The sequence below is a fragment of the Leptosomus discolor genome, chromosome 5, assembly GCF_034619465.1.
Source record: "Leptosomus discolor isolate bLepDis1 chromosome 5, bLepDis1.hap2, whole genome shotgun sequence".
Classification (NCBI taxonomy): domain Eukaryota; kingdom Metazoa; phylum Chordata; class Aves; order Leptosomiformes; family Leptosomidae; genus Leptosomus; species Leptosomus discolor.
Window position 1 is genome coordinate 38,648,444 of NC_141395.1, and position 16,572 is coordinate 38,665,015.

Genomic DNA, 16,572 nt, shown 5'->3' on the forward strand with positions numbered 1-16,572 from the left:
TGTGCTTCAAAACCAAGATCCCCTTTTTGAATAGCCATAGGATTTGTTTTGGCATAGCAGCTGGCAATAAAGATCATATATCATAAGTAACAGAATTCATCCCCCAAGAAAATCTCAAATATTGAAAATGCTGCTCTCACACCAGTTTAACTTTTATCGCAAAGGTAATTTTAAACATGCCTCTAGATCAGTAACCATATTTTTCCAGTTGTCACACTAACGTGAAAGGTGATGGGCAAACTTATTGTATGTATAAAACACATATATATTTCACCCTACTTCAGGTCTTTGTTGATGTTCAATAACTATAACTTGCCAAATGTTTTTGGTTTTGTCCTTTCTGCTTACAGATATTCTGGACTTCCCGCATTTAAAACGAAGCTCATAAATGGAGGCAATTTTTTCCTAAGTGATATGGGGTATACAGAACTTGAGGAGAAAGAGCAGCTTTATATGACTGATTTAACTTTCATGTGTTTTTCTCAGCTGAATAGAAGATGGCAGCCAACCAGTCACAGAAAACAGTGTCTTTTGCTGCTACCCACAGGTAAAAGTGAGTAATGAATAGAATTGTACACCTTTTTCTTTCAAAATGATATGGCAACAGGAAATGCAAATAGGAGTCTATAGCCCTAGATACTGCTGAAAAATTCCACTTACAAAGGTATATATGATTTTATTAGTAATAGCTATACTAGATAAACAGGCAGACCGCTCAGTAGATGTGGCACAAGAGCTCGTCTAGATAACAGAATTAACATCTCATTTCTCAAATGTGACTTTTTTTGTTGGTGTCTGTGGAGTCCACATGAGCTGACCTGTTAGCCTGGAGAGTTCATCTCTTCCTCTTCCTTCTCTTCATGAATTTGCTCTGTATTATGACAAATTCCCTTTTATCTGACTGTAGGTACAGAAATTCCCATAAGCTTGAAAATATTTTTTTGACACTCATGGCTTTTAGAATTAAGATTTTCAAAGAACTGCTGAAAATTATGACCTGCAGCTGCATTGTAATGAATCTGTGGCTAAGCTGAAAGATGCCTTCTTCTGTCATAATAATCAGCCAAACTGCTACCAGCCCAGACCTTAGGGCAGTCATCCCAGCGGGACATCATGATAATGTATTTTAGTGAGCAGGGAAGTAATGTAGGAGAAAGTAACTATTGCTGTTTAGAGTTGTACATTAAAAAAAAAAAAAAAGACAGACAAGAGAAAGAAAAAAAAAAAGGAAGAGCAAAATCCACTGAAATTAACCCCTCTAGGAAAAGACAGTATCTTTAACATAGTAACACAACTTGCTTCAATGCCTTGTAAGAGACAAATTTTTAAACTAATCACATGAAGATTTACCATAGCTCCAAACATCACTCTGATGGGTAAATTTCCTGTAGTGTATGCACTCCAGAGCCATCCACTTAATTGGCATCTAGGGAAAGACAAGAGAAACGTAACCTTAGAAATACAGTATTAAAACAATAAAGATAGATCCTGTATGTAGACATCAGCTTCCTCCCAGTTTTCTTTTTCAACTGCAAGTTTACAAGAAAGCAGCACTACCCAGCAGAGGAAACGGTTTTTCCTGTCCTATAGAATGGGGCTTTGCCTCATAAAACATATGGAGGTGAGAAATACGAACCAGTTATCTGCAGAACTCACACCAGCCAAATTGTACTGATTCAGATGTAGTGGAACAACTCACTTTTTCATCACACCCATGTAAAGATGGGACCAATGCAAAAAATACAACCAATCCTCCTAAATCTGAGGTCCATCAGAGGAGGTGGAATACAGAAGCTCTTTTGCCTCAACACTTCGCAAAATCAGACACTGCTATCTCAATTGCTCTCTGATGAGGCTAGTTAATAATGCAGTGTCCACAGTACTTCATAGTCCACATAATCATCATCAGAGTAAACAGGCAATGAGGAGAAGCTACAGTGTTTAATTTCTAACTCCTAATATTCATTAGGAACTTAGCCTTCCTAGTTCTCTGTATCATTACTGCAGTGGGAAAAGTTGCTCCTGAAAGCAAGTCAAAAGTCACAAGTTAGCCTTTGGCTCTGAATCACCCTTGGGGGGAGCTCATCTCTTCTGAGAGAGAAGGCTGTGTAGGCAAATACAAACCTAGTTTGGCATAATGGTTCGCCCTTTTAAGTTTGTGTTAAAATGAGATTCATGGTGTTTCCTATTCCTAAGCTGGGCCTGAGAAGCACAGTCAGCCCATTACTTTCTAACAAACAGACATTAAAACCAGATTTCTACCTGGCGTGGACTTGTATGGGTTGCCTCTATTTGGAAATATGGAAGATATACTGGAATAAACCAGAGAGATACCTAACTGCACACAAAATCTGAACAGATGGTGGGTGTGAAAGCAGAGGATGTGTCTTTATTGAAACCCTTATGAAACCTTCCACAAAGTTGACTAATGAACATAAGCTATACCGTTATGGTAAAAATAGCACTCTTTCATAAATGTTGGCTTAACGCTTGTAACGACAGTTTATCCTCCTCCACTAAACTGCAGAAGTGTATCGCTTTCATTCCCATTACATACCACTGGGTCATTCCAAACTTGAACAACTGCTGAAGTAGCAAAGCTGCATGCATGCTCATCGTGGGATAACTCAGGTTGCAAGGGACCTCAGGAGGTCTCTAGTCCAACTTCAGGCTCAAAGTAGGTTCAGCTGTGAGATCAGACCAAGTTACTCAGGGCTTTATCCAGTCTGGACTTGAAAATCTCTAAGGATGGAAACTGCACCATCTCCTTGGGCAACCTGATCAACCACTTGATTGTCCTCATGGTGAGAAACTTTTTCCTTTTATCCGGTCTGAATCTGCCTCAGCATGCTCTCAATACAACTTTAAGCTCCAAATGTCTTCTGGATTTCACAGGACACTTCTCTGGAACTGGGAAGTGACACATTTGGCCTCATAAGTGCAAGACACCATCTAACAGCTGCCAGGGAACAGCTGGTTTGCAAGGATCAGCTCATTTTCTGTCATTCACTGGATGATGGAGGGAAGAGGCAGAGAGGTTACTGAAGAGGGCATTAGACAACTGAAGGAATCAGGGAAAACTGCCAAAACTCCACCTTCCCTGGCAGGAGGCCTTTTAACTGGGGAAATGGGAAAGCACCGATGACTACTTTCAAGCTCTTCACCTCATTGACTGAAATACCGATGTAATCCATGGAACAGCTGCCAAGGGACGCAGCCACACAAATAAGACAGCAGCCCATCCAGGAGAAAAGCACACACTGGCAACAGCTGTTTCTCCCAGACAAGGGCATAAGTGAGCACAGAAAAACACAGGAAGCAAGTAGACAGAAAGATAACTGAACACTGAGAGAAAGGAATAACAGGAGAGGCAGAATCCCTTGGGATTTTGTGACAGGTTGAAACGTGGAATTTCAAAATGTTTAGGGAGCAGCTGGAGCATTATGTATGTACAGGCTTCTGAATTTTGTAATGCGTTAATCTGAAGGCATTAGGAATGAGGGGAGGCACTATATGGATCTTGTGTGGTATGCTGAAAAGTAATATGGGAAAATGTCTGGTTTTAAAATTATCCTCAAGATAGCTTTTTAGTGGCCTGGCATTCAGCATGGTATTGGAGACTTCGATGCAAGCAATAGCATATGCAGGCTCTTCCAATGTGATAGAAGAGGTAGCTCTTTGCTGAGCATATGCAAACTCTCATATGCTACAAATACAAACATGTTCTGTGGCCTTCCTTTCTTGTTTTCTGGAAAATTATTTGACTAGGAAAATTGGACTGCAAGTTACTGAGGTCCATACTGACCAGAGAAAGGAGATTGGCAGGAATATCCTAGAACATCTGTCACTCATTGAATTGACTTCAGAAGTCTTCAAAACAAGGCACAAAATGGAACATGTGAAGAAAACCTAATTCTGAGTGTGAAAACTGTTCAGACAACTATATTTTGGCTCCTGAAGAAGCTCACTGAGCAAAAACATCATCAGCTTTTATATGTGCTATCACAACACAGTTCTTGTAGAAGACAGGGCTTTGCTAAGTCACTGACAAGACTTCCTTATACAGATAATAGTCCCATAGGGATACACTGCCCTAAAAAGTAACTTCAGGAGGTTTGTCACTGTGTGATATATTTATTTCCAGATATGTTCAGCACTCACCTTCCCTCCATCAGCATTATACTCCTTTTCATCCCCTTCCAAAAGTCTGGCCAGCCCAAAGTCAGTGATCTTCACATGGTTTGGTGATTTCACTAAGACATTACGAGCTGCCAAGTCCCGGTGAACAAGTCTCCTCTCTTCCAGGTACATCATTCCCTGAAGGACAAAGGACAGTAAAATAATCATAATGAGTCTTACATGATTTTTTAGAGCTATTTATCACTGGTGACATGTAAAATTTCTGGTTCCTTTATCAATATGCACAATAAGGAAATTATCTAGGGGGCAGAAGTTCAACACTGCCCTTGCTCTGAGCAGGAGGTGGGATTACATGACCTTAGATTCCTTCCAATGTGAATGATTCTGTAAGGTTCTATGGTAATTGACAAAGGAAAAAACCCAACATAAAACTGCACAGATTTTTTTGCTTTGCTCCAGCAAGTTTAAAAACTGGAAATGTGAGACAAAGAAAAGAAATATTACGGCCCTTATTTTTCAGACAGAAAACCTCAAGACCATAATAAATAATCAGTTTAGCCAGACCCTCACCGAAATTAGGCCAGACTGGGAAACAATCCCAGCTCATCTATGTTCTAGGCAAGTGTCTTCAATTCAAAACAAAGCTTCTTATCCATCTCCAAATGCTTTTAAGTTGGACACAAATTTTCACTACCCTCAGTGGATTCAAAGGAAAACAATTCTTTATTCCAAGTGCTGCAACCCACTTGCCTTTTCATTCCCTTAAAATTTGCATGTAGCATTATAATAAGACATTAGATCAATGGCCTTGTTTTAAAATAAGCATATATATTCTGTCAGAAGTACTTTTGTTAACAAGCCCATCCAGCTGCCTTTAAAGATAAGGTAACACGAACTCAAGCTGCCTGGCCATAACCTTATTCTTACTCTGATGAGAATACCATCAGTATGGAAGTTTACATGATGCTGTTAGCAAGATGGACACCAAAGCCTGGTCTTATTAATTATATGACACACAAAGGATAGACAGACAGGGTTACAAGCCTATAATTTCATTAAAAGGCATTTATGACATTAACAATCATTATAATAACCTACAGATGAAATTACACACTTGATAATTACCCTTAAGGTATCTTTTAATATATTAGCTCTGTATAATACATATGGTAATTTTTAAAAAGTCATTGCTGAATACTGAAGAGATCATATTATCCCATAATACAGCTGATAATTCAGAGAGTCACAAGTAGTGATTAAAATAACCAGATTACTCAAGTGTCATGGGCCAGATTTTATTCCCTTTCACAGCATAAGCTCGCATGTACCTATTCCCATACATACCAGGAGGACAACGCTTATGAGTAAGCCACCACCCATGGCTGCTGGGCTGGGATGTAGCCCTTTTTTGATAGAACCTGAAGTCTTTAGAAAAAGCATCAAGTGGTGCTCTAAACTTCTGTGTCTTTTAGGTGAAAAATTCCAGTGCAAACACTGCTAAAAGGTTTGAAAATACATGACTGGTTACCCGGGGTATGGAGAAGGCTGAGGTACTCAACAATTTTTTTGCCTCCATCTTCATCAGCAAGTGCTCCAGCCACACCACCCAAGTCACTGAAGGCAAAGGCAGGGACTGGCAGAATGAAGAACAGCCCACTGTAAGAGAAGATCAGGTTCAAGACCACCTAAGGAACCTGAAGGTGCACAAGTCCATGGGACCTGATGAGGTGCACCTGCGGGTCCTGAGGGAGCTGGCAGATGAAGTGGCTAAGCCACTATCCATCATACTGGAGAAGTCGTGGCAGTCCAGTGAAGTTCCCGCTGATTGGAAAAGGGGAACCATCACCACCATATTTAAAAAGGGAAAAAAGGAAGACCCAGGGAACTACAGGCCAGTCAGTCTCACCTCTGTGCCCAGCAAACTCATGAAGCAGATCCTCCTGGAAACTATGCTAGGGCACATGGAAAATGTGATTGGTGACAGCCAACATGGCTTCACTAAGAGCAAACAGTGCCTGACAAATTTGGTGGCCTTCTACGACAGGGTTACAGCGTTGGTGGATAAGGGAAGGGCACCTGATGTCATCTACCTGGACTTGTGCAAAGCATATGACACTGTCTCCCATGACACTCTTGTCTCTAAACGGGAGACACATGGATCTGACAGATGGACCAGTCGGTGGACAAGGAATTGGCTGGATGGTCACACTCAAGAGAGTCACGGTCAACAGCTTGGTGTCCAAGTGAAGACCAGTGATGAGTGGCGTTCCTCAAGGGTTGGTGTTAGGACTGGTGCTATTTAACACCTTTGTCATCAACACGGATAGTGGGATCCAGTGCACCCTCAGCAAGTTTGCTGATGACACCAAGCTGTGTGGTGTGGTTGACACGCTGGAGTGGGAAGGAAGGCCACCAGAGGGACCTGGACATGCTGGAGAGGTGGGCCCATGCAAACCTCATGAAGTTCAACAAGGCCAAGTGCAAGGTCCTGCACCTGGGTCGGGGCAATCCCAAGCACAGATACAGGCTGGGGGTTGAGTGGATCAAGAGCAGCCCTGTGGAGAAGGACTTGGGGGTGCTGGTGGATGAAAAACTGAGTATGACCCAGCAATGTGCACTCACAGCCCAGAAAGCCAATTGCATCCTGGGCTTCATCAAAAGAAGTGTGTCCAGCAGGTCGAGGGAGGGGATTCTCCCCCTCTACACTGCTCTCATGAGACCCCACCTGCAGTGCTGCATTCAGCTCTGGGGCTCCCAGCACAAGAAAGACACAGACCTGCTCGACTGGGTCCAGAGGAGGCCATGAAGATGATCGGGGGCTGGAGCACCTCCCCTGTGCGGACGGGCTGAGAGAGTTGGGGTTGTTCAGCCTGGAGAAGAGAAGACTCCTGGGAGACCTTAGAATGGCCTTCTAGTGCTTAAAGGGGGCCAGTGCTTAAAGGTGGGGAGGGACTCTTGATCAGAGAGGGCAGTGATAGGATGAGGGGTAACAGTTTCAAACTGAAAGAGGGGAGATTTAGATAAGATCTTAGGAAGAAATTCTTCACTGTGAGGGTGGTGAGACACTGGCACAGGTTGCCTAGAGAAGCTGCAGCTGCCCCCTCCCTGGCAGTGTTCAAGGCCAGGCTGGATGAGGCTTTGAGCAATCTGGTCTAGTCGGAGGTGTCCCTGCTCACAGCAGGGAGCTGGAATTAGGTGATCTTTAAGGTCCCTTCCAACCCAAACCGTCCTATGATTCCATGATATGTGGGAGAACATTTGGCATAAACACTACTTCATTTTTAATGTGCTAGGCTTCGCTACAGTCAACAGGAAGGTGGTTTGAAAGGGGGACACAGGGACTCTTTGGCATAAAGCAAACGGAATTATTTTTAAAAAGCACTGCTAGCTGATGCAAACCCACCCTCCTGCCAATTGGAAATCAATACTTTTGGCTGTTGAACATCAGAACTGTAAGTATTTGAAAGCATAATGTTTTTTTGACTTCAAATTAAAACCTGTAGAAAAAGGACAAATTAATCACATAGGTCAAACAATTGTGAGTCACACAATGAACACACCATGAAACTAGAGGCACCATGACTTAGCACAAGAATTACCATTTGAAGAAATCCAACCAGAAAAAGAGAATACAGTCAATAGCAATGACTAGTTTGACACCTCTAACACCGAACAGTAACCAGAACAGGCTTCAGGGCAGTGCCAACACTGTCCATTACAACTACTCTGAGAAGCAGATGGACTAGAGCAACCTCCTAGTCTCATGCCCCTCCCTTTCACCTGGGGTCTTGCAGCCAGTCTGCTGAGATGTCTGGAAGTAGGTGTCAAACAACCTGTCTGGGCATGCCACTGAGAGATCACCACGCCCATGCAGTGTTGGGCTGAACAGTGCGTGCCAGCATGCAGGGCTCTGCATGCTTTCAGGAGCAGCCTCTGGCCCACAATCACACGTCCAGCTTTGCTGCTCTTATAGTCAGTGAATCTAATCTTCAGGCGGCTTCAGAGTGCCCTTAGATATACTGCATAGTCATTCCTCACACATCTAAAATGATACTGGTTCTTTACAGTTCCTGAAAGTGCTGCCCATGAAGCCAGGATTGCCATTGTGTGCAAACAGACAGGCACCCTTGTGCTTCCCCCAAACACTTCTCTCCTGCCTCCACCTCTTCCTCCACCTTCCATGGGATTAAGCACCCGTCTTCAGTCTTGCATCTTTCACTGCAAAAGAGCTCCTCCATGAACAAAAAGTCTCAAGGTGCTGCTTACAATTCTTTTGTACTTAGTTTAGGAAATATCTCACATTTTTAGAATGAACAGAAATAATTCTAAAACATTATAGATTTGAGATAACCTCCCATATAGTTTTTTAGTCAAAATTCTGCATACCTCAGAATAAAGGGGGAGAAAAGAAATGTCCAAACCTGCAAAAAGATCTTTGTGGGCAGAATCCGAGGAGGACGCAAGAACCCAGAGAATTTGACAAAAGAATTCTGTTGGTATCAGAATATAAACACATGACCTGTACCAAGGCGTCAGCCTCCTGTCTTTAGCTAATGATGGCAGGAATGGATGGCAAGGAGTCCAGAAACGTCCTTCATCGAAAGAGTTAAACAATCAAACCCTTAACCATGCCTCCTTTGTCTTATTTTACCTCCTCTACATATTTAATTTCCAAGCATTTTTTAAACATGTAGGCTAACTCTTTAGTTTCACTGCTTACTCTACTCATTTACTTCCATTTATTTCAATCTTGTGCTATTACTTAATATCGTCTGAGCAAGATTAATTTTATTCAACCTAATCTCATACTCTCTTATGGACTAGAAAAATGTGTAATTATCAACCTGAATACTGCTCCTAACCAATACAACACCTGGTTTTCTTTTCTATCTAGAAAGAGCTGTCTGCGTATCATTGTACTTACAGCTTACTTCACCTCTGTCAAATAAGATTCTCAGGGCTTTTTCCCACTTGTGTTATCTGCAAAGCTAAAAACAAGCCATGTAGGGTTGACAGCTACAAAATCCTCTTCAGGTCCATGACCTGCAGAAATGTAAATCCTCTTAGGAATACCCCCTGTAAACATGTTTGATTTTCCTGATATCCTATCAACGAGTTTTAAAGGTGAATGGCAGAAGTGTAAGAGAAAAGGTATATATATGTATATATTTCCAATAAATGAGATTATACAGGCAGAATGAACACAATCTAAAAATGGAACTCCTACAGTATTCATTCCAGCAATACTGTCTAAATATATACTATGCCAAGAATCGTCATTTGAAGGCATTTTTGAACCTGGCAGGAAAAGTGCTCTATATGCATCTCTAATCTTTTTACACGACACACGAGTATGGTAGCAAAAAAATACTCTCTGCGTTACACACCTGGTGCCATCACTGCCCAATAAGCCCACGATCAAATACCAAGAGGACATTTTATGAGCGTTACAAGACAAAACTACAAGTGACGCTAGACTCTGATAATGGAAAGAGATCCAATTTTAAAAATGCCACTTTAAAGCCCTGTACTGTGCCATTTGTGGTGTGATCTGTGAGGCTCGGGAAATGAAGTACACTTCAGGACTTGTCTAAATCAGAGCTATGCAGATCCCATATAATTATCAAACTATACAATGTCCAAATAATAAGAAACCCCATACTTTAGTATATGTATTGGAACATCCACAATAGAGTGAGACTTCTATGCTGAAACCGGTGAGAGGAAAAAGTTCAACATTAAGCCATTAAGGATCAGTTGTCCCATTATCTCTGATCCCAGATTCATCTCACACAAACACAAGAATCAGCCATGACCTATATCTCCATCACTGATACTTCCTCATCACAGTCACCACCGAGATTTCCTCACAGAGAATGTCATTAGAAATGCAATTACTGCTAGGATCCCTTAACATAAAATCACTCCCTGAATCAGCGCCTAATGCTATTGAGAAGTCAAACAGCCACTGCAAACAGCTGTAACACAGATAAGTTGAGCACGTTCCTTTGGAACTTCAGGATGAGTGAGGAATAGCCTTTTATCTTTCACAACTGTGCCCCTTAACCTCACCCAATAAGAGTCACATATGAAGACAAACCTGTGCTATATGGATCTTTACTTAGACATACATACCAGCAAGCCCGCCTGTAGCCTAGATCCCTTCTACTCGTGTGATTAATCAACTCTGCAAGTGTAAATTCTCCTTTCAGAAGCAGACACAAAAGCCCTTGCTAGGACTTCAATTAGTGTCAAAGGTCTCTTATCCTTGCCTACACAACTACTAACCTGACCTGTCCATGTGTTTATACATTTCACACAAGGCTGGTGACAGCACCAGGGAAACTAACAGCAACACCGAGAGGTAAAGCAGGCTTGTAATAAGCCAAGATGCCTTTGTTTGAAGAAGGGAGGTGGACAGGCAAGATGTAATGGCCACTAGGAACTCAACACCAGTAACAATTTCCTGCCTGTCACTTTTCAGCCTTGATAGATATGTAATAACTACGGGGAAGAAAAATCATCAGTTTTACTAGCTGTGGTGAATCCCGCTCTCTACCCCGCCATAAGTTTACTCTCGGAGCTGGCTAGAAATAACAGAGAACAAAAAATATCTTGTTGAATAGACTGAAAGTCATTAAAAGCTATAAAAGAAGAAAGTCTTTCCTAATTTTATTATGGAGTGCTTGTGAAGCCTCCAGGTATGCTTGTGCTCTTTTTACATGAAAAATGACAGACCTGAAAACAAGGCAACATGTGCTGCAACAAACTGAAGAGGGACAGTGGAAGGGAGCCTTTGTGTCAAAAAATCCATGGGAAGAGAGAAGACAATGAAATGGGACAGCCTTCTGATCTTTCCAAGTACTGCTGCAACAATCAAATTAGGTTGATAAAATATTAGGACTTCCAATGCTGCAGATATTTACAGGTGGGCTGGTGGTGGAAAATAAAGAATAAAGGAGGGGTGTTTTTTTGTTTTTTGTTTTTTTTTTACAGTAAAACAAAGCTTTTCTGGAAAGTTATGGGTTCATCCCTTGAGATGTCCTGCCTTTAAGACGTGGTCATAATTTCCTGCGTTTTTACTTTACTCCCAGTGTTACTTTTGGCTGCTGACATTTGTCTCCCAGTTCCTGAGGGCGGTTTTTGAGCACAGCCTCCATTTGTACAGCTTGGAGTGCAAGAGTCGCGAGCACAGACTGTTTCAGATGCTGTTATTTGATTTCCTTCACTTTTCTGGACTTTTCAGCGTCCCACCTCCCCACTGAGGATGCTTCTGGATTCATTTCAAAGGTGGCAGCTGCCATTCGGGCAATGTCCAGCTCTTTGAATTGCCTGAGCCTTGTCTGAAAGCTCTTTCCATTAGGTCCCCGAACTTCATTTCCAGAAAAAAAGGTATTCATTACTCAGGACTGAATTTAAGCAGGTATGTAAGTCATTAAATGCTAAGTCCCTTTGGGATAATTACCAGAGATGAACTGAAGTGTGCTGAATCACTAACTAAAGTTTAAGTATATACATATGTCTTTGCACAATGCAAGACATCATTTTTCAAGACAATCTAAATTAAAAAAAGTAAGTATAAAGACCTTTACCTGCTCCAAGAACTTCAGCAATACCAGCAGACAGCAGATGTACTATAAACACTTCTTTTTCAGTGTGACCTTTTTGCTGCTTTCTATAATAAACATGATTATCTCCCTAAATAGAAGGAATGTTGATCTTATCCTCCCCAGAAATTAAGAGCAGCCTGCCTTTCTTCAATAATAACTTCCACCCACCAAAGTCAGGACACATGGCAGATTCACCAAACAGGTACATGAAGAAGAAAATTTCAAGCCCAATTCAAATCTCATGGACATTAATCTCCAGCCTTGGAGACTGCCCTCTTTCCATCCTAGTAACTTGAGGGTAGCTTAATAACAGGAATCACTACAGAAAGCCTCAAATGATCATCTTTTCCTCCGCTTAGGCCATAGAAAAAGTGTAATTTTACCCAGGGCTAAATACACTTTCAAGGAAAATGCGGTGCCCTTTGTTGTCAGGAGCAACCAGAACCATCTCAGTAGCTGTTACTCCCAAGATAGCTGTGGGAGGGAAAAACTGACACTGCTCTGAAATACACTGACTCAGCTGCAGAGGTGTGATTTGTTACGTAGGCCTGCTTGGGAGCTGGGACTGGAGGTCATCCTCACAGTCAAGGGAAAGTGAAGGATGCTAACTATTTCAGTCCAAAGCTGCCAGACTGAGCTGGGGACTTGCACCTTATGCTATACACAACTCCACCAGGTTGCCAAGGATTTCTGAAAATGTCTGGAGTTTGGCCAACTCTGGTAAAGCTGGCAAATGAGGCCCATTCCTGCATCACGGGCTGTGGTATAACCCCACATATCTAGGAGTTCAATTACTTCCCATTTATACAGGGCGAATTAATACCCCCCCTCTCTTCGGTAAAGGTTAGACAAAGAAAGCGTATGTGACAGTGATATATTTCTTCCCATCTCCTGTTGCCTTGACTAAGCTTGCTCTCTCTAAAGGTTTCTCTTCTCTACAGTTTACTTAAGTTTGAAGCAATGTGCTGTTCATGTGCAACAAGCTGTACCTTGGGGTAAAATTGCTTTTATCTCAGGTTGGCTGTCTTTAGACGCAGCCTTAGGATACAAAGCTGACATAACTAGCTGTATTTTCCTGCAGCCACTTTGGACCTGTCCACCTGACCAGGACCAGACAACAGAAACTTTGCTAGACCTGCACTCCAAGCTGGTGTGACATGAGCAGTGTGGACTCTGTGTATTCATGCCTGCTAATATATTCCTTTTCTCACAGTTTTGCTATGACTTTGCTAAATGGTTTTGAACTAAACAGTTCAGAGCACACAGAAGCAAGTGCAAGACTATCTTTACTTGACTTAAGAAGCAGGATCCCATTGCAGCTGGATTATTACCTCTATGGAAAGATAACCAGTACAAATACAACTCCTGCACAGGTAACTCAAGTAGTTCTGCCATGAAAAGAGTTAACAGTGATGTTTAGCACACAAGTTAGTCTTACATTTCTCCAATTCTGGATCACGGCCTGCACACACGAGAGTGTAATTGGACATTGGCTGACTCAGCTGAAGCACAAAATCGAGATCAGCTGGCTTCATACCAACCACAGGAGGACACATGCTACCTGTGGCAGTACAAACATGCCAGTTACCCATCAAATGAACAAGTCTGGGGAAAAAAGTCTACACTAGATCTTTGCTCTGCATCATGTGGCTGCTGCAGCGTATTTGTTCCAGTAATGGGAGTTCTAAAGCCTGATTTACTGCATTGCTTAGCTATGGCTCAAGACATAAAATAAAAGAGACACTAAAGCATAACAGGTCAAAACAAAGTCAGGAAGGAAAAGGGAAGGGAAAGAGGCTATGAGGCTAAAGTTTAGACGAGAATTAGAGGAAAAATGCAGGTTACTCCACTATGACAGGTGATTCATAAAGGGAGAAAGAGGAGAAAGAAATGAGAAGAGAAGCAAGTTCACAAGCTCATGACATTTCAAGACTTAATTAACTGGACTGAGCAGATATTCTGATGGGCCAAGACCCACTGCAATCCTAAATTAAAATCTCAGGAGTGTTTTCTCACCGCATCAAAGCGCAGATAAATGGGTCACTGCTGAACTGACTTGTTCATGATTCTGAGGTTGTGGGGTGCTTAAAATGAAGCTTTCTGTCCTGGGTGGATGTTGAAGTTCCTCAGGTATTACCAGAGGGAAAGTTTGCTCCACTGTCATCATCAAACATGTCCTTTGTCTGAACTCCTGCAAAAAGTATGAGTTGTCTCCCTGGCTCCCTCAAATTATGCAGATATCTAGATTAGGTGGTGCTGAACACAAGGAGTCTGCGAAGCACTTCATGTTCTTCTGATGAAAGACGTTAGATAAATATGTATTTCATAACATAAGCAACGAGATGCAAAACAGTTATTTCAATACTGCCCATTCTGCATGTGCCTCCAAGTTCTGGACCAACCTGCAGTCACATCTGTGCAGCTGCTACAAGGGCTGTTTAGGACGGGAGAAAAAAAAAGTTCATTCCTATGCATGACATTCCCGAGGGAGGGAGCTGCAGAGTTGTATATAATCTCCATTTTGCAATTAACTCAAGAATATTGCCACAGTGCTTCCTTAAGACAGCTGGTGCAAGGTGCTCTCCTACATCAGCTTTAGTGTCTTCAATGGGCAAAGTGACTCCTGCTGGCTGTCTTAACTTCATATGGGCCGGGTGCCCCAGCCTCCCAGGCTGTGTGGACACAGGCTACACTAGTCTCCTGCAGTACCTTCTCTGAATTCCCAAAGTACTCAAAGAACAGGGATGTTCTCCTACAATCTCTGAAGAAAATCACGCCATATCTTATGGCACCACAGCCTGAAGCAGCAAAGAGAAACTGTAGCTTGTAGCTGTGCTTATAATAAGCACATCACCAGTAAGGACACAGCAACCTGGATACAGCTTTGTAGCTCCCCTCTTACTCTCACTAGGCCAACAAAGACGCGATGCACAAATACACGTTGCACCAGAGACACACCACGAGAGTTTCTGACCCTCCAATTACTGAACAGGACCAAGAGCTGTAATAGGAAAAACTTAATAAAGTCAGGGACTCGCGGTGGGTAAAGCGTCACCCCCAACACTTTGATTAAGTACTTAGCATCTGACGCCGCCCTGCTATCTCTGCAGTATCTCTTCTCACAAGGACTCCTGAAGGTGAGTACACAAACCAGTCAGGTGTTTTCAAGAGACTGTCCTTTGGGTGCACTGCCCCATGTAGGAAGAGAAAAAAGCAAGGCAGAAATCTACTGTCGGTCCCTGTGTAAGAAAAAGACTGACTGTTCAGACACAGATTTCCGTTCCCCTGAAGGGATGCCTTCCCCAGATGTACCACAGGGCCTGGACTCCGCGAGTCAGAATTTAACACTTGTCGTGCCCACTAATGCTACCGCAACTCACCTTTGTCCAGGAAGCACAGAAGTACTTAGCACTGTTTTGGCTGCAACTGCAGCTACATGTTGTCAACACCTTTTTCTGTAAAAGAAGCCTTTAAATTAAAACTAACTGCCTATATAACAAACTTATTACTGCAAAACTCTCCTTACTGCGCAATAAATGCTCACTGCAAAGTAACTACAGCTGAAGAGGCTGGCAGGAACACAGTCCTTATGACAAACGCTGTGAATTACTGTTTCAAAAGCGAATCCTAGTAACCTGTGCTACACACGCCAGCAGGAAGAATGTACCTATCCTCTGATTTGGGGTGTGCTCAAAGACTTCAGGTTTCAGCTCCCAGTGGATCACATACTCCTTCAGAGTGTTTGATGCTTTTCAAAGTGGCAACCAAAGAGAGAGGTATCAGCGCATTAACTGTTTAAAAGGCTTTCTGAATGCCATTCTTCTCCCTTAGATTAATTGCTAGTGAGACTAGCTCCAGCTCCTTCCTCTGAAAAGGCAGGCAGGCTAAATGTGTCCTATAAAGGAGCTCCCAGTGCAACTTTAACAGTGGAGCTGTGACCAGTGCTTTCTTAATACCTTGTAGTTACAAACTGCCCATGAGGGAGATAACTTGGCTTTCTTGAAACGAAGCCTGCAGAGAAGCCTGTGCTCAGAAGGCCAGCATACCAAACAATGGGCTACCTTCCCCCCACCCTAGCCACTGATCTCTTGCCAATACAATTACAATTGGGAGAGTATATTGTGTAGTGCATTCACTCTCTCCGAGAAAGTGTTTAAAATGGATTACTTCTGCTCCTTAGGCAGGTGATCAATAGAGATGTGGACTGCAGTAAGTACAGAGATGTCTGTGGGCTGCAGCACTTAGCCTCTGTGTCTCTTCAGAAATTAATTAAAAATCAATGAAGTGTGCAGCCTATTAATAAGGAACCTCCAGATTAACAGATACAAGCACAGCCTTCCCTCAGTTTCAGAACAAATGCAGCCACAGTGCAAACACATTAGAAATTCTCCAGCATTTCAAACAATACCATAAGAACTGTGACCTTTCATGGCTATGCCCCACGCATCTGACTGAACTGCAACATTCTCAACTTTACGCACCCTTAATAAATTATATGCTATTTGTTTGAAGTTGGTTAAACAGGAGGACTTGGGGTAAGCATTTCAGAGTTACTGTGCTGGTTTTCTAGAAAACGGTCTTACAACAAAGCAAAATCGCCAGCAGGAATATCAGATCCAGCAAACACGTAACAGAGGGATAAGTGCACTTTGTAACTCCTGGAGGTCACTATTAGGATTCAGCAATAACTGACAAATTCAGTTACTTGATGACTTCTCTGACAACCTGAAGATTATACCTTGCAACCTGATGAATGCTTAATTATTATGAAAGATGGAATTTGCCTGGGTTTAGAAGCAGCTGGGCAGGGGCTGGAGAAAGG

At 42.4% G+C, this 16,572-nt stretch overlaps 1 protein-coding gene across 1 annotated transcript in view; it reads right to left on the minus strand.

Annotated features, from left to right (window-relative positions):
* Positions 1-16,572, minus strand: part of ERBB4 (erb-b2 receptor tyrosine kinase 4) — a 393,477-nt gene that overhangs the window by 27,601 nt on the left and 349,304 nt on the right. The window contains exons 22-23 of the mRNA XM_086465988.1: positions 4,162-4,317; positions 1,351-1,426 (exon numbers count right to left, since the gene is read on the minus strand). Coding sequence (XP_086322114.1) covers positions 1,351-1,426; positions 4,162-4,317 — 232 coding nt within the window. The remainder of the gene's footprint in view (positions 1-1,350; positions 1,427-4,161; positions 4,318-16,572) is intronic.